We start from the raw sequence: 23,924 nt of genomic DNA, 5'->3' as shown, positions 1-23,924 counted from the left end.
CGTCTCAAAGAGTCTCTACTTTTTCTATTTTTCCTCTCCTGCCGGGCTATTTGGAGCCGCTGTCCCCGGCCGCCAGCCCTGCCGGCTCCCGGCCGCTTTTCCTGGAAAGCGGGGCAGGAGAGGGGGCGGGCAGCGCCGATTCCCGCGGAATCCTCGCTTTCCCCTTTGCTTTCCCCTCGCTTTCCCCTCTCCCCTTTCCTCTGGCTCTGCCCCGGCTCCTTCCCGGCCGGGCGGGGAGCAGAGCGCCCGCCCCCCGCGGGGCCGCCGGGGGAACATCTGGAGCGGCGGCGGCGCCAACATCTGGAGCGGCCGCGGCGCATCCCGGGCCCGCAGCCGGAGGGTCCTGCCCCGGCACTGCCCGGGCCGGCAGCGAGACCCCCGGGAGGGGCAAGGCAGGAAGGCAGGAAAGAAGGAAGGCGGAGAAGGGGCTGCGAGGGAGGGCGCGGCGCAGGTAAGGGCAGCCCGGCGGCCCCGATCCCGGCCGGGTGACGGCAGGACGGGACAGGGCGGGCGGGGGATGTCGGATCTTGCCCGGGGAAAGGACAAATACTCCATGTTTGCCTCCTCTCGCTCCTCGGGGGCACTTGTGAGGTGAGCAGAGCGGACGGGACGGTAAATCAGCAATGGCTTCACCAGGGCTGCCGGTGGTGAAATGCGAGCGCGGCCCTTGCAGCGGCCGGGGCGTTCTGCCCCATGGGCAGGGGGCTGCAGCCCAGGTTCTGGATGGTTTAACAAAGGGGAGATTAAGTGTTCGGCTCAGTTCTAAGTTTGCTACGTGATTTTTTTCCCCCTCTCCCTCCCTCCTGGATGCATTAAGTGGAGAAGTAGATCCAAACTTGAATTTCCAGGCAAAATTAAAAGAATTTAAACGTACTTCCTACTCTATGAGAGAAATCCTAAAATTATCTCAGCCTCTTTATTTTATTTCAAAACGGAATAACCCTCAGAAAAACACTTTCCATCCTTGGATATGTTCCATTTTATTTTAACTTTTCCATCAATAAATCATATTTTACTCTAATAACACTTAATACTTGACATGGTATAAAAAAATATTATCTTTTTGATAAAAGGCTTTCTGAAGAGTTCAGGAACTGAAGTACTTAAGACCAAAGTATTTCTTCTTTTTAGTTTTTAAACCAAGTGTTTGATTATTACCATGCATTTGTATACTTGTGATTTCTTCACTATGTGTAACTTTGTTTGCATCACCTTATATTGCTGTTTCTGTGGAACTCTTTAAATTATGGCACAAGTTGTACTCCAAATCACTGCAAGTACTTTGTAAAAGGAACGTTTCCAATATCCATTTTAGATGCAAATTCATCATTGACTCTGGAGTTACCTTTCAGAAGTTTGCTCTGATGTCTTTTGCTGCTTTTCAGGGTTGCTTGTGTGGCTTTTTCTGTATTTTTCTCTTTACAAATGAAGCTGGGCAAACCAAACAGATTTCTCTCCAAAGTTATGGAAACTGTGGGTAGAAATAACTGCTGGAGAAGAAAACTCAAAAGAACCTTGAGTGGCTGGAATAATTATGCCTGTGTTTAGGCAAACTGCTGTTTACTCTCTTCCTGCACACAAATCTGCCTGTAAAGATCATTTGAGCCCGTGCTGCAGATGGCCAGGGCAGCAGGGCAAAAATGGGCTCCTTGTTCCAGCCTGAGGAGGTGCATGAACCAGGACTTGTCAGTGCTGGAACTCCTGTCAACTGGCTCCTTTTTCTTACACGTGACCAAACACACTCATGCTCACTTGCAGCTGGCAGCAGGAGTAATTTTGACTGTCTCCTCCAAGATGAGCTCCTAAACCCAGGAAATACAAATAATTTGACATTGGTTTTGAAATACCTTTTCTTTCAGTAGAGTGACTCTCTGCAGGGGCAGTTCTATCCAGACCTTGGGTCCTGGTGCTGCTTTTGGTTCCAGAAGGTAAAAAGGAGACTTAAGTCCCTTTTATCAATCTATGCCTAAATCAGGGCCTGCTGTAACACTTTAATGTTATCTGAGCAACACTCCTAAAACTCTTGCTCCAAATCACCTTGCACTTGAGACATTTCTAAGGCAAACTGTGTAGCATCTGTAATGCCAGTGGTTTTGGAAGAGGATCTTGCTGGGTCTGCTCCCTCTGTTAATTGTGCTGTTGGAGGAGTTACAGGAACTGAAGCTGCTGCTGCTGCTGTATCATGGAGGACTCTTCAGTCTCTGCTAATGTTGTGTTAGCACAAACTGATCCCAATGTAATGAGTTTGAGGTGGTCCTGTAAAATGGAACTACACCTCTCAAGCATTTTGTCTCTTCTAGCTGGGCAAAGCCAGCTATCCCTTTCTCCCAGCTAGCAGCAGTGTTTCAGACTGCCTTGCCAACACTCCCATTTATTCATTAGTGCTTCTCTTTCTGGTTGTCATCCCCACAGCTTCCTGCTGTTGATAGTGTGTCCCTCCAGGCTATAGCTGGTAGAGGAAGTGCATTTGGCTCCCCTTGGAGAAGCAGAATTATCAGGTAGCCTGAGACAGACAGACAAGACTGCAGAGGAAACTTCAAAGTACAAAGGCAGGTTAGTCAGGGCAAAGCTCTAGGTGCAAACCTCGCCTGCTCTGTTGCACAGCTTTGTGGAAATTACTGATAAGAAAATTTTAATATATTTTTTCTTGTCATATTCATTCATTCATTCAATATTCATTCTTACAGCAGAATGCTGTAAGCCCCAAGCACTCATAAAATTGGTTACAATCTTCAAATCCATGAAATTTAAACATTTATTTTTAGTCACTTTGTTTGCAATGAGGGCTCACACTACCTACCTAACTGTACTGCAAAGACAAATGGGGTGGCTGAAGATGGGGACAGTCTTTTTAGTAGGGCTTGTTGATAGGACAATGGGGTTTTAAACTAAAAGAGGGTCTACTTAGATTAGATATAAGAACGAAATTTTTTGTGAGGAGGATGGTGAGACACTGTCACTGGTTGCCCAGACTGGTGGAAAGGTTCCTTCCAACACAAACTATTCTATAACTCTATCAGAAGGTTATGAACACTTAATGGAATAACTTCAGCAAGCAGAGATTCATGAACAAGTGGCTGTCTCTCTATGGGATGAGACAGCAAATGAAGCACAGTGTCACACCAGGAGCCAATATTCTGGACATGTGTTCTATGTTTCCAGCCTTCTCCCTGCAGGGGACAGGAGAAGTTCAGCTCTTACAAGTGTCATCTGCTTGTTGCCCAATTATGAGCTGGTATGAACTGTGCATTAGGAAGCTGAGTCTCTTTGTAGTTTTTCAGTAAGAAAAACAAATCCTTCCTATTAAAACCATCAAGGACTTAATAATGACCTCACATTTGTTGATATGAGCTCCCTTCCCATTTTTGTCAACTTGGGACTGTTCTCAAGATGAAATCTTACTAATGCACACAGCATAGATGACAATTCTGCTTCCCATATTTTTTTAGTGTTTGGTGTTCCTTAAAACAGGATCTTCTTTGTAATCCAGTTTCTCATTCAAAGGCTTCAGTCACCCCAATATCTGGTCCTGTACGAAATGAAGAGAAATTTTCATGCCTTTTCTGCACTGTCACCAGTAGTTGTTGTAAGTGAGAAACCCTTGCAACCAAGGAATTATAACTCATGGAGGTCAGCAAGCCCTGTACGCCACACCTGGATGCCTTCACCCCTCCTCTACCTCCTCTGCAGCTGCCTGGAAGGAGGCTGTAGCCAGGGTGGGTCTGCCTCTTCTCCCAAGCAAGGAAGGACAGGATGAAAGGGCATAGGCTTAAGCTGTGCCTGGAGAGGTTTCGGTTGGACATTAGGAAGAATTTCTTCACAGAAAGGGTGATTAGACATTGGATTGGATCACCCAGGGAGGTGGTGGAGTCCCTGTCCCTGGAGGTGTTGAAGGACAGGCTGGCTGTGCCAGTCAGTGCCCCGTGGTGTAGCTGGCAGGGTGGTGATCAGAGGCTGAACTCAGTGGTGTGAGAGGGGCTCTCCAAGCTAATTCATTCTGTGCTTCTCTGACCTGTCCTCCTCTAACCACAGAGCTCTCTTTCAGATACCGCTTCTTTGCTGGTAGAAAGAATTCATTGAAGACCACTCAAACATTAAGTTTTCTCAGTAGACTCCCCCCTTTTTTTGGTTGTGTCTTCTTCAAGAAGTGTTTGGAGACATAAATAACAATTGCAGTAACTTCTAAGAGTGTGTAAAGAGTTTTGTAAGTGTCAAATGCAGAATCTTTCACAGCCCAAGTGGTCATTAGTATTTATTACAAATATCTTCCATAGTCTAGTGTCCTGTCAGCTTTGCTATTTTATGAGACCATTCCACTGAAACCCCAACTGTACTGTCAAGATGCTGTAGGAGGAGGTCTATAAAAAGGATGCCAACAGAAACCAATCCATATTTTATTTCATTTCCTCTCCAGAGCAGGGCTCTGATCTCTAAATCATCAGTTGATACACCAAACTTTTGCTCTCTTGACATTTTCCTAGCCTAGAAATCCTTTTCCCTCCTAGGAAGCAAAGAACATGCAAGTGAACACAACTGGAAAGACAGAGAGGAGTCAGAGATTACACCCTACAGAACTGGCTTTTGTGGCAAAGCCATGGAGCAATCTTCCTAGAGGCTGAAGTAAACACGAGCAGGAGCCCTTTCTCCTTTTTAATGCCTTTATTAACAGTGATCAGCGTGGGTGGGGAGAACCAATGGGTCCATGCTCACTCGGCTGCTGCTCCCAGGAGTGACTCGGAGAAGAAGGAAGAGTGCGGCTGTGTCCACTGGTCTGTGGGCAGAGCTGGGGGTTCTGTCTTAACAGGAGCATTGGGAAATTCTCTGGGTTTTTGGTTCAACATTTGATGTCCTCTGCCTAGCTGACATCTTTAGGTTAGGGTGAGGAGTAAAAAGGGTCTTGGTGGATACTAGATTCTGTTCCTCACATCTGGACATCACTTTGATTCATCAATTTTGTGTTGGCTCGTTGTTTTAAGGGTTTTTGGCTAGGTTTGGTGAGGGGTCTCTCCCATTGCACGCTGGATCCAATGTCATTTCCATGCTAACTCGATGTCCCTTTCCCTTCACCGTCTGGTGCCATCCTTCAGGAAGCAGCAGGGGGATTCTTAACCATCAAGGACAGGTAGTTAACGAAAACCACAGGTGGTTACAATAGCAAACAGTTAGAACTCCACCCTGGCAGCAGCAACTGGCCCAACCTGTGAACTCTACAAACTTTTAAAAATATGGGCAGCTGTTAAACTCATAACAGTGGCAGTGTAAGCTCTGCTGGACCATGGAACTCCAGGAACAGCTAGAGTCCTGCAGAGGTTGGTCATTGAAGTGACTTGGGCTGTTTTAAAGAACAGGGGTGATTCTCTCCCACCAATCTGCCCTGGTGAGGCCCCATCTGGGGTGCTGTGTCCAGTTCTGGGCTCCTGAGTTCAAGGAAGACAAGGAAGAGGGTCCAACAGAGGGCTACAAAGAAGATTAGGAGACTGGAGCATCTCTCTTGAGAGAAACACCTGAGGGAGCTGGGCCTGTTCAGCCTGGAGAAGAGACAGCTGAGAGGGAACCACATACATGCAGACAGGTATCCTAAGGGCTGGTGTCAAGAGGATGGTTATAGAATTTTGCCAGTGGTGCCTGGTGACAGGACAAGGGACAATGGGCACAATCTGAAACACAGGAAATTCCACCTGAACATGATGAAAAACTTCCTTCCTGTGCAGGTGGCCGAGCACTGGAACAGGTTGTCCAGAGAGGTTGTGGATTTTCCCCCACTGGAGATATTCAAGATATCCTGGGCAACCTGCTCTAGATAAACCTGCTTAGCAGGGGGTTGGACTAGACAACCTGCAGAAGTCCCTTCCAGCAGTACCCATTCTGTAATTTCATGATTTTGTGGTTCTGTGATCAAAGGAATTGACTTCAAAAGGAGAGTGAGCACATACAGGAATGCCACTAGCCAGCACAACTCGGGTGAAAACAGGGAAGCACTAAGAGCTCCAGCTGAGCCCAGCTCTGAGTGGGCTGGACAGGGGAGATGCTCTCAGCTGTTAGTGAAGAGCAGCAGGATGTCACAGCGTGTCCCTCCTCATGCCCTGTCTGGCAGCACTCTCTCTGCCACACACAGTCAAAACCTGCCAGGCTGGGAGGAGCTGCAGCCCCTCAGCCTGCAGTGACCCTCTGTGGGGCAGGGAACTGCTGCCCTGCCTGGGGGACCCATGGAGGGGCACCCCAATGGGGCATGGAAGGGGCTGTGATGGCTGGAGCCAAACCTGCTCCCAGCAGAGGCAGCACTGCTGTACCTGCAGCAGTTCCCTGACATTTCATCCTTCATTTCAGCCAGTGCTAGGAAATACCAGGGTTTATGACCAACACAGGAACTATGAATCTTTCCCAGGAAAAAATTACTCTCGTGTGTCCCATGCACTTAGCAGGTTTACTTTTGGTGTGTATAAGTTTTTTGAACTTGTGGTGCTCAGAGAAAGGCTCATTTTGGCAGTTCTGAGGAGTAAAAATTTCATATCCCCAGAGGAGCAGCTGCTCAGATATCAGGAGCCAATGGTGAGATTGTAATGTAGTACTTGTTGTCCCCAAGTAACCCCTGGAGATAGCCTGCTCATCTCTGGGAGCAGAAACAGCCAGCAGATGTGCAGGGAACAGGGAAAGAGAGCCAGAAAGTGCAGGGTCATGAGAGATAACAAACATAGTGAGGAGCACTCAGAGGGCTGGCAAGCATCTGGGGAGGAAGAGTCTCTGACAGATGTGAGGCACTGAAAAAGAATAGAGAGGTACAAGTTGTGGGCACAAACTCATCACTGTGGGAGATTGTGTCCCAGAGTCCCTTCTTTCTAGGGCCAGCAGATAGATTTCTGGTCATTACCTCTGGGATTTTTGATTTTCATCTAGGCCTGAAGATTCTCTCAAAGCTTGAATTCTTCTCTTACACACTTTGGAGATGTGTGTTTATGACATTTCTTTTTATTTTCATTACCTGAAAATCTATATCTCCCACACACCCCTAAGCCAAACCCACCAAGGCTGTCCTGTCATTTCCAGCATTTCAGTCTTTGTCCTGCTTTCATTCATTCACACAGTACGCAGTTCCATCTAATTCTAAAGCAGCTGTAGGTGCCAGCTGAGCATTTCCTTAAAACCAGAGCAGTGATCTCATCTGGAAACATGGAGCTGTAATCTCTGAAATGCTTTCAGTCATGACATGAAACCAGGAGTGGGTTTAGTGAACATTGTACTTGGAGCAGACAGTTTTTCAATCAGCCTGGCTGGCTGTGGTGTTTGCAGCACAAGGGCTGCAGGACAAAAGGCACTTGCCTCAAGAATAGATCTTTAGCTGCAAGTAGGAAACTTTGGTACTGAATTAAATTTGTCTGTGATTTTCTTTGTCTTACATGCATTTCAGCTTTGCTGGTTTCCATTTTTTAGCAAAAGCTGTATGATCACAACTTGTGCACTGATTAGAAAATGCCTACAACTGTTATTTCCTCCTCTTATCTGGCTACATCATTCTCACCAACATCACAATCCATTCCCACAGCTGTTATGGATAAATAAACATTTCCCATCAAATATTATAAACTCTACATAATTTCTAATCTAGCATATGGAAGAAAAAATGGTGATGTTTAATCTTTGAGCTTTAACCTTTGTTATCATATGCTTGTGCAGCAGAAATGGAAGCATTGCAGCAGAGTGAGTTTGTGGCTTTATAACTTGTGTCATTTCTGGAAAAGAAATCCACATTTCTGGTCTGCAGTCCTCTGTAGGATCCCCCAGGGCTTGACAAACACAGGAAATTGCAGGGCATAGTGCTGTGGCAGGAGAATGTGCAGGGAAGGGAAGCTGCCTGCTGCAGGGCAGGCTCTGGCTCAGCTACTGCTCGTGTCCCTGGCCCTGCTTAAACCTCTGTCTGTCCTTTAAAGGGAAAAGGGATCAAAGGGAACCTAACCTAGCTCTTTCAGAGGCAATGGAGAAGCCTTCTGAGTAACCAGGTGGCGTGTGGGGTTTGCCACAGCACTTGCAAGTCTTGCCTTGGACCCCACAAAAGTGGAGATCAGAAATCAAATTGGTAAATGTTACAAAACATCTCTCCCCAAACCATCTGAGGATATTTAAATCAACCATCTGTGTCTATTTCTTGCCCGCCTTTCATGCTTCTGATGGTGTGAGATAATTTTCAGGCTTAAAAGGCAGCTCTTAATAGCCACAAAAATGCACACCTTTTCTTGGGTGCTCACTTGGAAGCCTCCTTTTTCAGTGGAATCCCATGTTCCCCTCTGACCCCAAGGAGTAAGATGCAGCTGAACAGAGGGATGAGCAGCCCAGGTACACAAAGCTTTATGGCTACATGGGGAATTTGTTGGCAGCTGTGAACAGCCTATATTGGTTTGGCAAAGTGGGGATGTAAAACACTTTTGCAATACCGTGCAGCTTTCTAATTACTGGAAAAACCTTAATCATGCTGTGCTTTCTGTGGTTATGGCAAGAAAAACTATGCTTGGAGTTCTCACATTAAAAAAAAAAGCATCTCACATTCACAGGTATTTGTAAATTATTCTGTAAATTATTCTTGTTCTTTATTCCAATCGGCTGCAGAAACATTGGCTGGTACTTAAAATTTATAAACTACCTTAACAATTGAGTTTGTTGCCATAATTATGCCTAATTACCTTTTTCTCCAGTTCCCCTGAGAAACTGTCAAGTCCTGCATTTTGGCCACAATAACTCTCTACAATGTTGTAGGGGGTGGCTGGACAGTGCCCAGGCAGAAAGGGCCCTGGGGGCACTGGCTGACATGAACATGAGCCAGCAGTGTGCCCTGGGGGCCAAGAAGGCCAAAGGCTCCTGGCCTGTGTCAGGAGCAGTGTGGCCAGCAGGAGCAGGGAGGTCATTCTGCCCCTGCACTGGCACTGGTGAGGCCACACCTTGAGTGCTGTGTCCAGTTCTGGCCCCTCAGTTTGGGAAGGACCTGGAGACGCTTGAGCGCGTCCAGAGGAGGCACCGAGGCTGGAGAGGGGCTGGGAACACAAACCCTGTGAGGAACCACTGAGGGAGCTGGGGGTGTTCAGCCTGCAGAAAAGGAGACTCAGAGGTGACCTTATCACTCTCTGCAACTCCCTGAAGGGTGGCTGTAGCCAGGTGGGGGCTGGTCTCTCTCTCCCGGCAGCAATGGACAGAATGAGAGGACACAGTCTTAAACTGTGCCAAGGGTTGGATAATAGGCTGGATATTAGGAAAAAGTTTCTTACAGAAAGAGTGATAAAAGTCTGGAATGGCTTCCCCAGGGAGGTGGTGGAGTCACCATCCCTGGATGTGTTTAAAAAAGACTGGATGTGGCACTGGATGCCATGGTTTAGTTGAGGTGTTAGGGCTTGGTTGGACTCGATGATCATGAAGGTCTCTTCCAACCTAGTGATTGTGTGATTGTGTGATGCCAACTGTGTGCCTTTTCATGTCTGTGTGCCTTTTGTAGGCATCAGAACCACTGCCTTTGCCTGGCAGGGTTAGGAGAAGGATTTGGACAGAGTTGATGTTGTGAAGCAGGTCACCAGCTAAAGGAATATGTGTGGCACCTGTGGGACTGGGTGGCTTTGGGGCCAGGCCTCATGGCCCCTGGCTGTGGGTCAAGTCTGCTTACAGCTCTGGCAGACCACAGAATCACAGAATTGTTTAGGTAGGAAAAGACCTTTCAGATTATTGAGTCCAGCCATTAACATAGCACTGCCAAGTCCTCCACTAAACAACGCCCCAGGAGCCACATCTCCAATCCATTTAAATACCTCCAGGAATGACGATCCCACCACTTCCCTGGGCAGTGGCTTGACAGTTCTTTCAGTGAAGAAATTTCTCCTGATATCCAATCTAAGATGATGAGCTCTAGGGAGGGTTGTGTGACACTGACAACTTTTCATAAAAATCCTTTCTTTAGGATTTTTCTCCCTTCTGAGAAGCTGTGGCCTCAGCAACGAAATGTAAACAATGGTTATCTGCTGCTGTGGAATGCAACAGGTGGATCCATGATTGGTCTCGGGTGGATGTTTGGATTTACTGACCACTCACGGCAGAGCTGGGTCTCGCTCTCTGCTGAGACACAGACCTTTGTTATTCATTCTTTTCTATTCTTAGCTTAGCTAGCCTTCTGAGAACTTTCTCTTCTATTCTTTTTAGTATAGTCATAATGTAATATATATCATAAAATAATAAATCAAGCCTTCTGAACATGAGGTCAACATTCTCATCTCTCTCTTCATCCTGCAACCCTTATGACCACTGTGACAGTTGTGGGCAGCAAGGAATGTTTGCTGCTGAGAACATGGCTGTGGCTCTGCCAAGAGACTTGGCCCTGAAATCACTGAGGGTAAAAGAGAGGGTCTTGGGTTTGCACATCCTGCAACATCAGTCTGGCATTGCAGATAAAGACTGATAAGGCTCTGTAAAAATAAGCCCTCAAATTTATCAAGTATTGTCATAACATGCTGATGCCACCTTTATCCAGTAAATAGCACCTGCTGTACCAAAACTGTCTGGCTCTCAAGCTGTGCAGAAGAGCTGGCAGATGTTTTGTCCCAGGCTGCACAGGGGAATGCCAAAGTGCCTCATGGAAAGGCAGCAGCCTGACATATTGTTCTCCTCTTCTTTCACCTCTCATTGTTCTCCTCTCTGCCTCCCACCTCCCAGATGCATCTCCTGGCCCCACAGTGACTTTCCTACTGAGGAGTCTGGGCTCAGCCTCACCACACTCCCAGTTTCATACAAAGCCCCCAAATTGTGCAATATCCCCCAGTTTATTTGCAGACAAAACTTCTCAGTCTCATCAAAACAGTGGGTGTTGGCAGGTGACTTCTAGACTGACCAGAAGGAGCTCTCAGGCCTGAAAAGAGAAAACTCATGAATTGGGAAGTTTAATCAGTTCAAGGCAAGCTCTGTTATGATGTTTTTAAGTTCACTAAAACTTTAAAGGGTAAGTTGTATAACTCCTTTCTGAAACCAACTGTGTTGAGATGCAGCATACCAAAGGTTTGCCACAACAGCTGGCCAGCAGAACTAATCTGTGTCTTTCTAGAGAAATCCTATAAAAAATCCCTAACACCTTTGGATGAACTCAGTCTGAAGTTGACACCCTCTAAAGCTAATAATATGTGATTGTACTTCTTTTAGCAAAAAAGTAATTTTTCTGGTTCTATTTTGTTTACACTGGATGTGGAACATCAGCTGCTGTATCAGTCTTTTCTTCTTTTTGCTTGTTTTGAAAGGCAAAAAATAGTTCAAAACAAAGTTTCTTGATAGTTTGTCCAGATTTAGTGCAGAAAAAACCTCCAGTGTTTAAAAATCTTGGTAACCCAGGTGTGAATTTACAGCTTAAGAATTGCTTTTGAAGTTTTACTACAAATGATCTCAACACAATTCTTCATTTCACTCCTACTGTAGCTGTACTCTCCTAAGGGAAGGTTATTCAGAGGTTTCATTTATCTTTCTAATCAATTGTTTTGCTTTGATGTGCAGTACAGGACAAATTGTTCCTTTTGAACTGCTTTGTACCTGTGCTGAATAATAATGATAATGAATAAAGTCTTGTCAATGAGCTGTGCTCCGTGAGGTGAGATGTGGTGAGGAAAAGCCACTCCCCTCTTCCTTTCAGTCAAAGAAGGGAAAAGACCAATGTGACTAAAGAGACAGCAATACCTTCCAGGCCAGCAGGTTTAAAAAACCTCAGAAATTAAGGTTTGAAAAGCAAAATAAGTATTTTAAAGGTTAAAGCAAAGTTTAGAGCACTGTCTAAAGCTGTTAGTGCTGCCCTTTATTGAGGCAAACAGTGGTGCAGTGAGTACTGGCAGGGATGTGCAGGCAGGTCAGAGTCTTTGAACTAAAGGTGCCCCAAAATGAAGAAAGAACCTCTTGGCTGAGACAGCAGGGTCTGGGTCCCACCTGTGGGGCTGAGCTTTCCAAACCCCACCAGTGAGAGCCCCACTGTGCTGTGGGTGCTGCAGGGTGAGCAGTGCTTTCCCCACCTGCAATAAAACACACAGGCAGCAACTCAGCAGAGCTTTAAGGGTGGTGGGGAGGCAGAAAAGGCAGAGAAAGGCTCTCCCAGCTCCTGGACCCTCAGCTGCTGGAGGCCTTCCCCACACAGCGGGAACCCCAAGTGGGAGTCCTTTATATTTTGCCCATAAACATGTTAGGAATAAGAAGCTTGACTCGGCCAATATTCAAGCAACAATCAATTTATTAATTAATATGGTAAAGTATGAGCAATATAGTGCTGGGTACAGTGGGAGAAGTTTTCCCTCCAACTGCACACCGATAGTTGAGGCTTACAGGCATTTATAGGGGTACTCATAAGCTTTCTCAGCAGTTTCTATTCCAGTTTTTACTCATCAGCAGTTTATATTCCCATTTTTTACGTCACAGTTCTATACACTATTGTGATTTAGTTTTTCTCAGGATGTATCCCAAAAGGAGTATCCCCAGATGGTGGTGGTCTGGTTTCCAAAAGAAGAAAAGAGGAACCCCATCTGGTGGATGAAGTCCAGCTCCCCAGATGTGGGTCCACCTTTTAATTGCAAGGACTATAAATCTCATAACAGTGATGTCCAGCTTCCCTTCATTGAAACTATAAATCCTTGAGGTGATGTTCATCTTCCTTTTTCAAGCTGTTTTTCTCTGTTTTGTTAAGGCATGAGATAAGCAAGTTTCCTTTATATATATTCCAAAGCTATAGTTTCAAGGATACAAGCAATATTCTAAAATTATACTTCAAAAGGTTATTATTGCAAAACTCTTTAAGTCTTAACTACAAGCAAAGAGCAACATCCTTAATGCTTTAATTCCAATGCTCCTAAATCAACCAGGGTTAATTGCAAGCAAAAGATACGTTCAAAGCCTTTTTCCATGCTTTACTTTCCTCAGTTATTATTAGAATTCACAGGTCTCCCATTGTTGGTCTCCACACATCTCACAATCACAAACACACACGCTGCCTGTTTGTACCTGACACGAAACACAGCTCTGTATTTCACAAACATGTCCCTTGTGCTCCCTTTGCTGCCCCATGCCTGGCAGGGGATGCTTCCCATCTCCACATGCTCTCCTTCCCAACTTCCACATGCACACACCAGACCCTGCAACACCTGCAGGGGCACACCCAGGGATGTCCTTGCTTGGGCAACCAGCATCACATTTCTCTGCTCTTGTGCTTCCCCAGTGCTTCCTAGAAATTAGGTAAGACTTTATTCATTATTCATTATCCAGGGAAAGCTTTTAAAGCTCAGCTCTCCCACTCAGCAGCCCTTAGAGTGGGAGAGTTCAGCTCTGGAAGAGGAGGGGACAGGCAGGGGCTGCAGGATTGCATCCTGTTTAAATCAGGCCAGACTCATGCTACGCATGAACAGTCACATTTTCTTTTTTTCTCCTTTGTGGCTATAGAGGCCACTTTCCTCATGCAGTTGGGATAGTCTTAGGAGAACTCCAGGGCCTGTGCATGTGGAAAAGTTTCTCTTCTTAAAAAAAAAACTCTAAAGCTTTCAGTGGAGTTTAGCCTCCAGAAATAGGAGAGGGCTCACACAGACTAGACAGCCTTACATGAACCCTGCAAGTGCTCCATGGCCCAGAAGCTGCAGTTTAAAACTTCTTATGCAGAGCTGACCATAGGAAATACTAATGAAAAAGAAAAATATACTAGAGCTTCCATGTTCCATTCATAGCCAGACAGCTCCAGTGCAGTGGGGCAATTGCACTTTTAGGTCAGCAACAATAATAACAGAAAGTACAGACTGCCAATCCTTCTGAAGTGGTTATTCTTGAGTGTTGCCTGTGCAGAGACTCAGTGTGCCTTTGGGGCTTGAGGCACAATAACTCAATTTACAATATCTTAAAGAAAAATTGCAATTTAATGTTAGAACTGTCATTTTAATGAAGAAGCCACTGGCTCAAAGGCAATTATCCCAAATTTTGGGATGATGACCAGAATTACTAGGATTATGAATGGCACTGCTTTTAAATGACTACATAGTGCTGACCAAGTAAGAAATTTGTCACACAGTGCACTTGATGTACTTGATAATATATATCTAGTGGTGGGTGCATAATTAACCCATAAAATAATGAGAATTACTTCATGTTTGTAAGTCATAACAAGACAACAAGGATTGAAATAAATAATTTACTAGTGAATATTTACCCATTTGATGGGTACATAGTGAGTATATAGGTTCTCTCTTTTGCTACCACAACTTCTACAGCAAGACACAGTGTGCCATGGCTTTTCCTTCTCCTACCCTGCTGACTGCCAGCTCTGCATTTCAGGTCAGCTGCTCTGCTGCTTCTGCAAAGCTGTGAAACTGGGGAGGCTGGCTGGGAAGAGAAGTACCCAAATTTATTTTTAAATTAACTGTGAGTACTCAGTTCAGTGACACCTGTTTGATCTATGCAAGGAGATACTTTAGAACGATAACCCACAGAATTCTCCCACTATTTCCATAACCAGTCTCTGTTTGTTTCTCCCTCAGGTATTGCCTAGCAGAAAACCATGGGCAATTTCAAAGGGCATGCCCTCCCTGGAAGCTTTTTCCTTCTTTTTGGCTTGTGGTGGTCAGTGAAGTACCCACTGAAGTACGCCTGCAGAAAGAACAAGAACGTTTGCTACCTTGGTTCCAGGGCAGCATTCCAGCGCCTGGAGTTTGTGGAGGGCATCATCAAAGCTGTCTTTGCCCTCATTGGTAAGTGAGGTAGACTAAGGGCAGCCTGTACCTTCCAACACTTTTTGCTTTAAATTTTGTTCTCTGACAAAATGAATCTCCTTTTGTTCTGCTCTTTTGCCCTTTAACCACTGAGAAGTGCTGTTATTACACAGCTGTGGCCATAGCGTGGTTTCCATCCATAGTGCTCTTCTGGAGCTTCTGTGAGGTCTCCTGACCACTCTGGACCACTTGACTGCTCCTGACCACATCTCAGTGCTCATGTACTGCTCCCTGTTCAGGGAGGGAGACAAGATGTTTAGGCAAGGGGCTCCATGTGCACGCTGGGAGCACCAGACAGTGAAGGTGTTGCTTTTCTATTTTGAATTCAACCACCTCAGGTGCTGGAAGCCTCTGCTGATTTATTGATAAAATATGTAAATGATGCAGATGATTTTTTGGATTAATCTCAGTCAAAAGTGAAAATGTTCACACAAAAAGACTGAACTCCAGCTCTTATTGCTGCAGGACTGTTGTGATGGGGTGTGGGGAGCTGTTTGTCCTTCTGTTGTGTCCAGGCCTGGTGCAAACCCACTAAGATGGCTTTGGGAGCTGTGTAGCTGGCTGAAAGTGTTTAATTCTTGTTTACATCCTGGCAGGCTGTGTGGTAGTGATATGGCTTTAGAGGGTAAGTAAACTAAACAACAGGGGATCTGAGGAGCTCAGCACCTGCAGCTCAAGTTGAAAAATAGCTAAATTTTAAGCATTTTTGCACTTCTAGATTCTATTTATCTACTCTTCTTTAGATGCCCAGAGTTGCCTCATTTTTAATCAAGGTGCAGGCTGTGACAAAATCTTGTTCTTGCTTTTCCTTCCTCTCTGTTAAGATATATCAGCACTGAAGGGAAGTTGTGTCTACAGTTTTATCATTAGAAAATGATAAAAATCTAAATAACAGCATTCATTTTGAGGCATGATTGTGGACATCTTTCCTACAAATCTCCCAGTCTGTGGCTAGAGGTAGTTTGGCAGCTAAAACATTAATGTACTCATTTTATTTTCATTTTGAAACCACAAGTTCTTATTTTAACATGTGGAAATTCCAATTCAAATCAAAAGTATGGAAAAGCTGCTTGGCTAAGACAGACATAAAGGCATCAGGAGTAAAACCTGCTGTTTCCATGTTAGGAAAACTGGAAATAAAGGTGGAACAACACTGCATTTGCTCTACAGCGTATCTGTTTTTACAGCAGGATGCTGGCCTGTGCTTTATAAACAATGTAATCATCTTTTATGTTTTAAAAGCAGAACAACTTTTAAACCCTCCCCAAACTTCATTGATCATATAAAGCATTTAAAAGCAGTTTTCCCTTGCTGGAGTACCTCAGTTAGTTAGCAAAACACTAAGGGGCCAAGGTAAGGGAGAGAGTGGGGCAGTGATTCAAATTCTCACTCCCTGTACATTCCCATGGGACTTCTAATAACTCTGCACGGTGGAGGGGTTTCCTTTTATGGCTTTAGAGGAAAAATCCCCTTTGAATGAGTCTGAACTCTGTCATCCTGCATGTGGCAGGGCACTGAAATGGTAAATCTTTCTTTGGGAGACTTCAGCGTGTGTTATGCTCATGTTTGAACCATTGGAAAAGGCAGCTGAAAAATTTGGTCAGAATACTACTACCACAGCAATTGTTTAAAAGAAGAAAAAGCAGCTCATAATAAGCTGTTTTCATTTTCATTGCTGGAAACTGCAAGATGCAAATAGTTCCACCAGGAGTGGAGCTGAAGCCTGATTTCCCCTGGCCCTCCGCTCTCCAGGTTATGTGATGCTAAAACCCCAAACTTACTGGCATTATGCTGCATGGGGATGTACTGCTGCCTCTGTTGTTTGGGTAAAGACTTGCCAGCAGTTTATACCTTAAGCACCAGAACAAATGATTTTTCATCTTGTTTCATGCACAGGGATGGTGGCTGAGCAGTTTGTTCCTGATGGACCTCATCTGAAGCTGTACAACTACGAGAAGAAGCACTGGGACCACTTGATGAACTGGCAGCATGCCACCATGTACCTCTTCTATGGCATTTCAGGGCTGGTGGACATCGTGGCTCACGGCACCAACGCTCTGCCAGCAGCCATGGACAGGATGATGCTTTCCATAGCAGTCTTCATTGAAGGTCAGTTTACCTCTCCCTGCAGGGATGTGCATGAATCCCATGGATGGGTATTGATCATTGCATTGTGTCGTGGTTTGAAAAGACAGGTGTCTACTAAGGAAGCAGGAGCCTCCCCTGAAATGGAAAATGTAAACCCCCTCCCTCCAAATTGTTATAAATTTTAAATTAAGGGGCTCTCAGACAAAAATATGGGAGCAGGAATAACATTTTATTTTCTTCTTTATTAGGGAAGCAAATAAAAAGATAAAATAGACAATGCAGTAAACTAAAACAACACTGACAGAGTCAGAATACAACCTGACACCCTGTTGGTCAGGGCGTTGGTAGCAGTCCAATTGGAAATGTGGCTGCAGTCCTCCTGGAGTGTCAGGTGTGATTCTGTTGGAGCAGTGACCCTGTAGAAGGGTGTAGTCTTCCTCTGAAGATCCAGGGGAAGAAGCAGCTGTTCCTTTGGGAATCCAGTGGAGAAGCCGTGCAGTTATTCCAGAACCTCCAGATTATATCTGGGTAGGAATGCTTGGCTCCTCCCTCTGGGTGGAGCATCTCACAATGGGATGCTGTAGTTCTTATCAGTCATGCAGTGACATTCAATGGCCTGTTATCAGCAGATGTCCCCTCCTGAGGGAGGGTGGGTGTGGAAGAGATAAGGAAAACTGCCCAATGAACAGAAGACAACTGCCACACAGATGGCAAATAGAATACAATTTGCTTGGCAATCCAGGACAGTGTGGGAATTTCAAATCAGCCTTGCAGAATAACCCTCTGGGAGCTGCCTGTTTCACTCCCTGAAACACTTCAAGAAGATCACAAAAAGATCAGTCTTGGCCCTCCTTACACTGCCCACTGCTGTAGAGGTGTATCCTAGCTTTCCCACCTGCTTAGACAGCTACAGAAATGTTATGGAAATAGCAGCAAAAGCCTGTTTTGGGTAAGTGCTCAGCAGCTCAGGCATGTGTTTGCTGCAGGTACTGACAAGGTGCACAACTGGTTAGCTAAAGCCAGTGTGAGTGAAGGTGATACTGGCATAAAGAGAAATGCCAGAAATGTTTCACTGTTTTCTAAAAGCAGATGGAGGGAAATTGCAAGGGAAGAAATGGTCTTAAACTGATCACAATTTATTCCAGGTTTTCTCTTCTGCTACCATCTTCATGGGAGAGCCATGCTGGATGTCCATGTTCATCAGTTACTGCTGTTTGCTATCTTTGGAGCTGCTGCCTGCATATTTTTGGAAGTGTTTTTCCGTGGCAGTATCGTGCTAGAGATGCTCCGTACAAGCCTCTGCATATTACAGGGCAGCTGGTTCTGGCAGGTGGGTCACATTTCTGTCTTTGTCATTTCTTCCTCACCAAAATTAGTCATTTAACCCTTTGCAGATGTTTCACAGGTTGTGGATATGCCTTTTAAACACAGACCTCAAAAGACTTACAAAAAATAAGTTACTTTAAAGAGATGCAGAAAAAAAAATCCTTTTAAGAGATAAAACTACTTCTCATAGCCATTTTACAGAAGAAGAAGAAGCTTCTGTAAAATGGCTATGAGAAGTACTTTTATCTTCAAGTGCCTTTTATTTGAATCAATAAAGAAGCTTAAGTGTTTTCCTTGAGTTCTCCACGTTACAGAGCTCTCTGATCCCTGTAACATCCTATTCCAATTTTGCCAGCCAAGTGGCAGTGATTTTAGAGCATGGAAATAGATGTTGTTCTTTACAAAGAGAGTCTCTATTGTCAGCTGCTGGAGCAATGAGTAGACACCCAGGACAGGTGAGGCAAAGGCCTCATTGACAATGCCAAAAGGTATTTAAATTACAGATTCTCATTAGGAGACTGGCTGGTGGAAAGCCTCCTGCTTTTCTAGTGCTCTGGGAGCTGAGCAGAAAAAAGAACAGCCAAAACTTTGATTTTTCAGGGATGTGGCTCCTGAAAGGACTCTTCAAAATGCAGCTTCCATGCCCTCACTTACTCGTGAGTCTATCCAACAACAAATATTTGACAGTGACTCTTTCTCTGCTGTCAGAACAAGAGACAGATTTAAGGAGCTGCTAGGAATTTGTAACAGAAATAGGAGCACTGGTGCTGATGTGTGTTTCATCTTATAGTGGGGAATTGAGGTCACTCCAGTGATTTTTCCTTCCAGCGTGTCTAGACTGGCTTCCCTTTTTTCTATGCTGGCCAGACAAGATGAATAAAAATGTTTGCTGTTTCTTAGGAGAACTGGACACTCAGCAGCAAATCAAATATTTAAATGCTTTCTCTGGCATGGAGACAGACCTCAGAACTGGCTGTATTTTTCTATAAGTGAACTCAAGAATGTGATGCTGCAGCAATTGCTGTTTCATTTTCTTGTTTTATTTTCTCGTTTGCAAACTTCCAGCCAGTGATTTAAGAAGCTTTACATAGGAGGAATAGATGCAACAATTTATTCATTTTTTTCTGCCTAATCTAATTTTAGAACAGATTATTTCTTTAGTTCTAGAGACAATGTGGGTTTTGTTTCAAAGTAAAAATCGAAGTACTAAAAATAGAAGAAATTTAAGTGTGGCTTTTTTCACACCTGCATCAGACTTCAGCCATCTGTGTGACTGAAAACCACACACTGGCTGCAGCACAGGAAATTTGTAAAAGGTAAAGGGACTTTCTTTCTGCATCATCAACACCCTCATTCATTGAATTCTCTGCATGGAAATGCAAAATTCACTCCCCTCTTCTTCCTCTCCTCTTCCCAGTTTCTAAATTCCCAGCTAAACTGCTGAGTGAGGACTTTGAATAGTACTAAGCAGTACAGAGGGTTGGTGTTTGTCATGCAAACCCTGCATAGCCACAGGATTCACCATTTTCCCATTTTATGCACAAATATGAATCTGATCTTTCCCAGCTCTGAATAAAAAATCAGCTATGTATTTCACATGAACTTACAGTCTTGCATGAGGAAGCTCCATTTTTATGCCATTTCTGACCTTTCCCTTGGATGGCCTGGAAGAAATAGAATTGTGGCTCCCCTTTATTTGTTCTTTGATTATTCATCTTCCCAGCCCTGTAATGCATTCCCAGCCTTACAGGGAATGTAATGCATTCTCTTCTTCCACTGCTGGGAAGAAGGGAGGCAGTGCAAATGGCCAGGCAGCTTTTCTGATCCATGAGGAGATTTCAGTTCAGAGCACACAGGGCTGAGCACCAGCCCTTCTCCTTACAGTGCATAATTGTGATGGTTGCAGGGCTGGGATGTTGGGCAGGCTCCTTAATTTTCTGGGCAAGAGCACTGGGTCTCTGGGACTGTCACTTTATCTTCAAAGGCATTTCTGCACAGAGCTGTTTAAACCTACAAGACTGACTACAAAATTGTTTCTAATAAGAAACACAGAAATAAGCAACACCATAAGAAAATTAAATGTCTGCCTTGTCATGGGTAGCATAAAACACGATATGGCACAGGATGCTCATCAAATGAAATGTACAAATCTCTTTTATTTTATTACAGATTGGCTTTGTGCTTTATCCCCCAAATGGAAGCCCAGAGTGGAATCAGACAGATCACACTAACATGATGTTCCTGACCATGTGCTATTGCTGGCATTATGCTTTTGCTTTTCTTATACTTGCAGTGAATTACACAATTGTCAGCTGGTAAGTTACTTGAAACACTAAAACTTTGGTGACTTGTCTATTTAGTCTACTAGGAGATTTATTTTAGAAAAGTTTCCCTGACAAATGAAAGGGTTTCTATGAAGTAATTGTCTTGCAAGGTAAAATAAAAATAGTTATTAGTAATCAACAAAAAGCACATGGTATTGCTTCAGTAAAAAAGGGAAAAATGCATCCATAAGTGCAGCTCTGATAGCATAGCACGTATACATCTCACATAAAATGAGCACCAATAGTCTTCCACATTTGTAAGTGCATATAAAGTCAGAAGTAGGAGATTTTTTTTACCTGCAGACCCCAACTGCTCATCTCTGCTAATTTTAAGTGGCTTAGAGAGCAGGCTTCATGATTTTACTGGGAAGATTGTTACACAGAATTCCTGCTAGAAATTTCCTGTGATCAAACCTGATTTCTTTTTCACTGGTCATTTTCACTCCCTAACGTCTAAAGTTTGCCCTTTTCCTCACTGCCCAGTGCTAATTCTGACAAAATTCCAACTGCAGTGTTAATTTGGCTGTAAAAATGCCTCTGCCATCAGATCACAGAGTGCGATGACCTTCTGTCCTCAGGATTTACCAAGCCTTTTCCTGCAGTGTCCTAAACATGCTTCTCACCCTTGCTTTATCCCTACCATCCCAATAGCCCTATTTAATCCTGTTAAATACATAGCTCTTCCAGTCTTGATTTGCACTGAGGTGCCAGTTCCTTTTGTGTCTCAGTCTGAAAGGCACCAGCACCGGAGGCTGGGTAACTGCTTTGCTGTGTAAAGAGGGGCAGCTCTTGAGGAAGGGGCAGCAATCTCTGGTCCCTTCTGATGCTGGGATCAGTGGCTGCTGCAGCATCAGGTGAGGCCCCAGAGAAGGTCGGACACGGCCCACTGGCAGAGTTCCCCTCTGAGGGTGGTTTGGCCAGGCTCTTTCTCACAGCTTTATGGTCCCTTCCCAAGTGTGCACAGCTCCTGCACAACACTGAACTTTCTGGGGGGTTCACTGAGGTTTGTTTGAAGTGCTCTGGGATATGTCCTTAGGAACAAGAGCTTGCAAGCTGTACAGTCAGGATGGATCAGTAAAGGCAGCACTTCCTAACCACAGAATGAGTCATCCTAACTCACTGAATGTTGGAACCCAGGAAATTCCTCTGGCTGCCCTGGAGGGCTCGAGCCCCTGCCCAGGGGCCTCACAGACCTTGGCACAGAGCCCAGGACCCCTGTGCCTTTGATTTAGCCCTTTGAAAAAACAATTACCAACCTTATATGAAGAATTACAAGCCACAAAAGTTTAGGTAGAATAATAGTGAATTTATTACAGGGTGAAAAATAGATTTTTTGCGGTTTTTAGAATGGGGGCTCAGGGGGCAAGATGGAGGAATCTGGGCATATCCAGCATTTCTCCTCATTCCTCTTGGCCTCCATCTTCTGCTGTGATGCTGGCACTTTTAGATTGGTTTAGAGTAGAAGCTCACTGTCTAACATAGGTGATAGGTATTGGCAAGTAATTGTAAATATTGTATACGTAGTTTTTAGTATAAAGACGTAACACCACCCCGAGGGCAGGCAGAGTGCCTCTGTCTGTCCTGCTGAATGGGCCTTGGCAGGTCAGGAGAAAGAATTTTATAGATAAGAAACAATAAACAACCTTGAGACTGAGAACTGAAGAGCTCTGACTCCTTCGGGCGCCAGGCTGGGAAAAGAGACTTTCTAATGCATCTCGGGGGTCACTCTGACCAGCTAGAGATCACAAGAACTGATGAGATACCAGATTTAAGCAGGATTTCACCATGTGGAAAATGGTCAGATGAGCCTTTGAGTTACCATTGACATCTTTGTTGTTGTTTCCAGGGCAGTCCGTTTGAAGGTTAAGCAGTCCCAGTCCATGGAAATGGGTTTACTGAAAACATCTGAACGAGATCATGAGTCAGAAGAAGAAATTTAGCATGAGTATGTCTTGACCAGTTTACCCACTCCAACCATTAGGCTAATTGATACCTCATTTCTACATTTTTTTGCCATCTTATTCATTCTTTACTATGACTTGCTTTGCAAATATCAATCCCCTACGATGTCTACATCTACACAGTTGTTGGTTTTGGTTTTTTTTGTGAAGGGTAAGCTTGATATTGATTCATGGTGGTTGCACTAGTACATTGCTTATCACATGCTTCACAGAAAATCAGACTAGTATTAGACAGACTTGATGTGGATGAGGTGACACAGGGAAGTCTGTATGTTTGCCTTATTAAAAGCTAAGCAAAATGTTTTTCAGCCACTGCTGGACATGAAGTTTCCATAATCAGGGTGTCTGAATATGTGTGTTGGTTGCCCTGCAAGTACCTGTGGATAAATAACTGTGCAGACCTGGATAACAGTAGAACAAGATAAAGAAACCACAGTCTTGCAGCTGTTCTGTGTAACAGTTCTGTGTCTCTACTTGTAGCTCTGTGTTAAACAGGAAGAACTTCTCACTGTGAACCCATTGAGTGGTTCACTGAAGAATGAGCAGAGACACCACCAAAGCTGGCAGGAGGACCAAAGATGTGCATGGTGATCAAAACCCAGTGTGGTTGTTTGTGCTTGTGCCTAGCCAGTCCCGTCTCTTTGCTTTCCTTGGACTTTTCAAGGCAGTGGAAGTGACCCTGCCTTCCCTGGAACAATTTCTTTTCCAGAAAGGCTGAGGGGTGTCCAGTCAGGCAGCACCTAAGTGCAAAACCAGTTTCTTTCCCCAAGCTATTTCCTTTCCTCAGGTGGAATTTGGTGGTTTTCTGCAGGATTCACAGCAGACATGTGAGCCACCACCTGAGTCAGGAGTGGGTATTTCTGCTCTGTGGGCAGGATGAGATGGTTTTGCATCCCTTTCCCTGTATCACTCTTCAGCCACCAGGCAGCCTGCATTGCTGCACACTGAGCTGTGGGAGGGCAGATGTTGCCTTTTAGTAGCTCCATACCCAGCTACTAAATCCAGTGAGAGAATTAAAAAATAACACCACTTTTAATTGCATTTATTTTCTCCATACAAACTGATTTAGTGAAAAGCATAGTGTTCAATGCCAATGGCAGCAAAATGATTGCTTAAAAAAGCTAGCTAATAAAATAGTTTGTACCTCAAAGGGATCCCAAAAAATCCTTACAGGCTTTTTCTAAAACTACTTTACCTTCAATACAACATAAATATTTACTTCACTTTTAAGTTCTACCTTTTATCTCCCCCTTTTCAAGGAGCACCTTTACAAGCTGCACATGCTGTTAATGCTGTGTTTTAGTCTGTCAGCTTTGTCAGTGCCTTTCTAGAATCAGTGGTGGTGTTTATTCTGAAAGAGATTGTCAGAAACTACTTTGCTTCTCACAGGCAGGAACAATGCAAACTGCAAACTGCTGCTTTTCTTTATAAATGCATTTAATACCGTGTAAATATTAAGGTGCTGTATGTCTAAACCAAAGAGAGAA

The 23,924-nt window shown here is 44.4% G+C and overlaps 1 protein-coding gene across 2 annotated transcripts; it reads left to right on the top strand.

Moving 5' to 3' along the window:
* Positions 1 to 315: 315 nt before the first annotated feature.
* On the top strand, positions 316 to 23,924 carry TMEM45A (transmembrane protein 45A). Of its 2 annotated transcripts, XM_064703216.1 has the most exons (7): positions 316 to 451; positions 14,508 to 14,717; positions 16,635 to 16,847; positions 17,972 to 18,156; positions 20,322 to 20,467; positions 22,323 to 22,421; positions 22,918 to 23,924. In XM_064703216.1, the coding sequence occupies exons 2-6, from the start codon at positions 14,528 to 14,530 to the stop codon at positions 22,414 to 22,416; spliced, it is 828 nt and encodes a 275-aa protein (XP_064559286.1). In that variant the 5' UTR covers positions 316 to 451; positions 14,508 to 14,527; the 3' UTR covers positions 22,417 to 22,421; positions 22,918 to 23,924. The 2 variants fall into 2 exon arrangements, with proteins under 2 accessions (XP_064559286.1, XP_064559282.1); XM_064703212.1 differs by having other exon boundaries at positions 22,323 to 23,924.

The sequence above is a fragment of the Zonotrichia leucophrys genome, chromosome 1, assembly GCF_028769735.1.
Source record: "Zonotrichia leucophrys gambelii isolate GWCS_2022_RI chromosome 1, RI_Zleu_2.0, whole genome shotgun sequence".
In the NCBI taxonomy this organism is placed as follows: domain Eukaryota; kingdom Metazoa; phylum Chordata; class Aves; order Passeriformes; family Passerellidae; genus Zonotrichia; species Zonotrichia leucophrys.
The sequence above is the reverse complement of the archived record's forward strand: the minus strand, read 5'-3'. Positions and strand labels throughout refer to the sequence as shown.

Excerpts from the sequence above, each read along its gene's own strand:
- TMEM45A (XM_064703216.1), top strand. The coding sequence starts at position 14,528 with ATGGGCAATTTCAAAGGGCATGCCCTCCCTGGAAGCTTTTTCCTTCTT. Across the intron at positions 18,157-20,321 it reads AGGGCAGCTGGTTCTGGCAG|ATTGGCTTTGTGCTTTATCC; the intron begins GTGGGTCACATT and ends ATTTTATTACAG. Across the intron at positions 20,468-22,322 it reads AATTACACAATTGTCAGCTG|GGCAGTCCGTTTGAAGGTTA; the intron begins GTAAGTTACTTG and ends TGTTGTTTCCAG.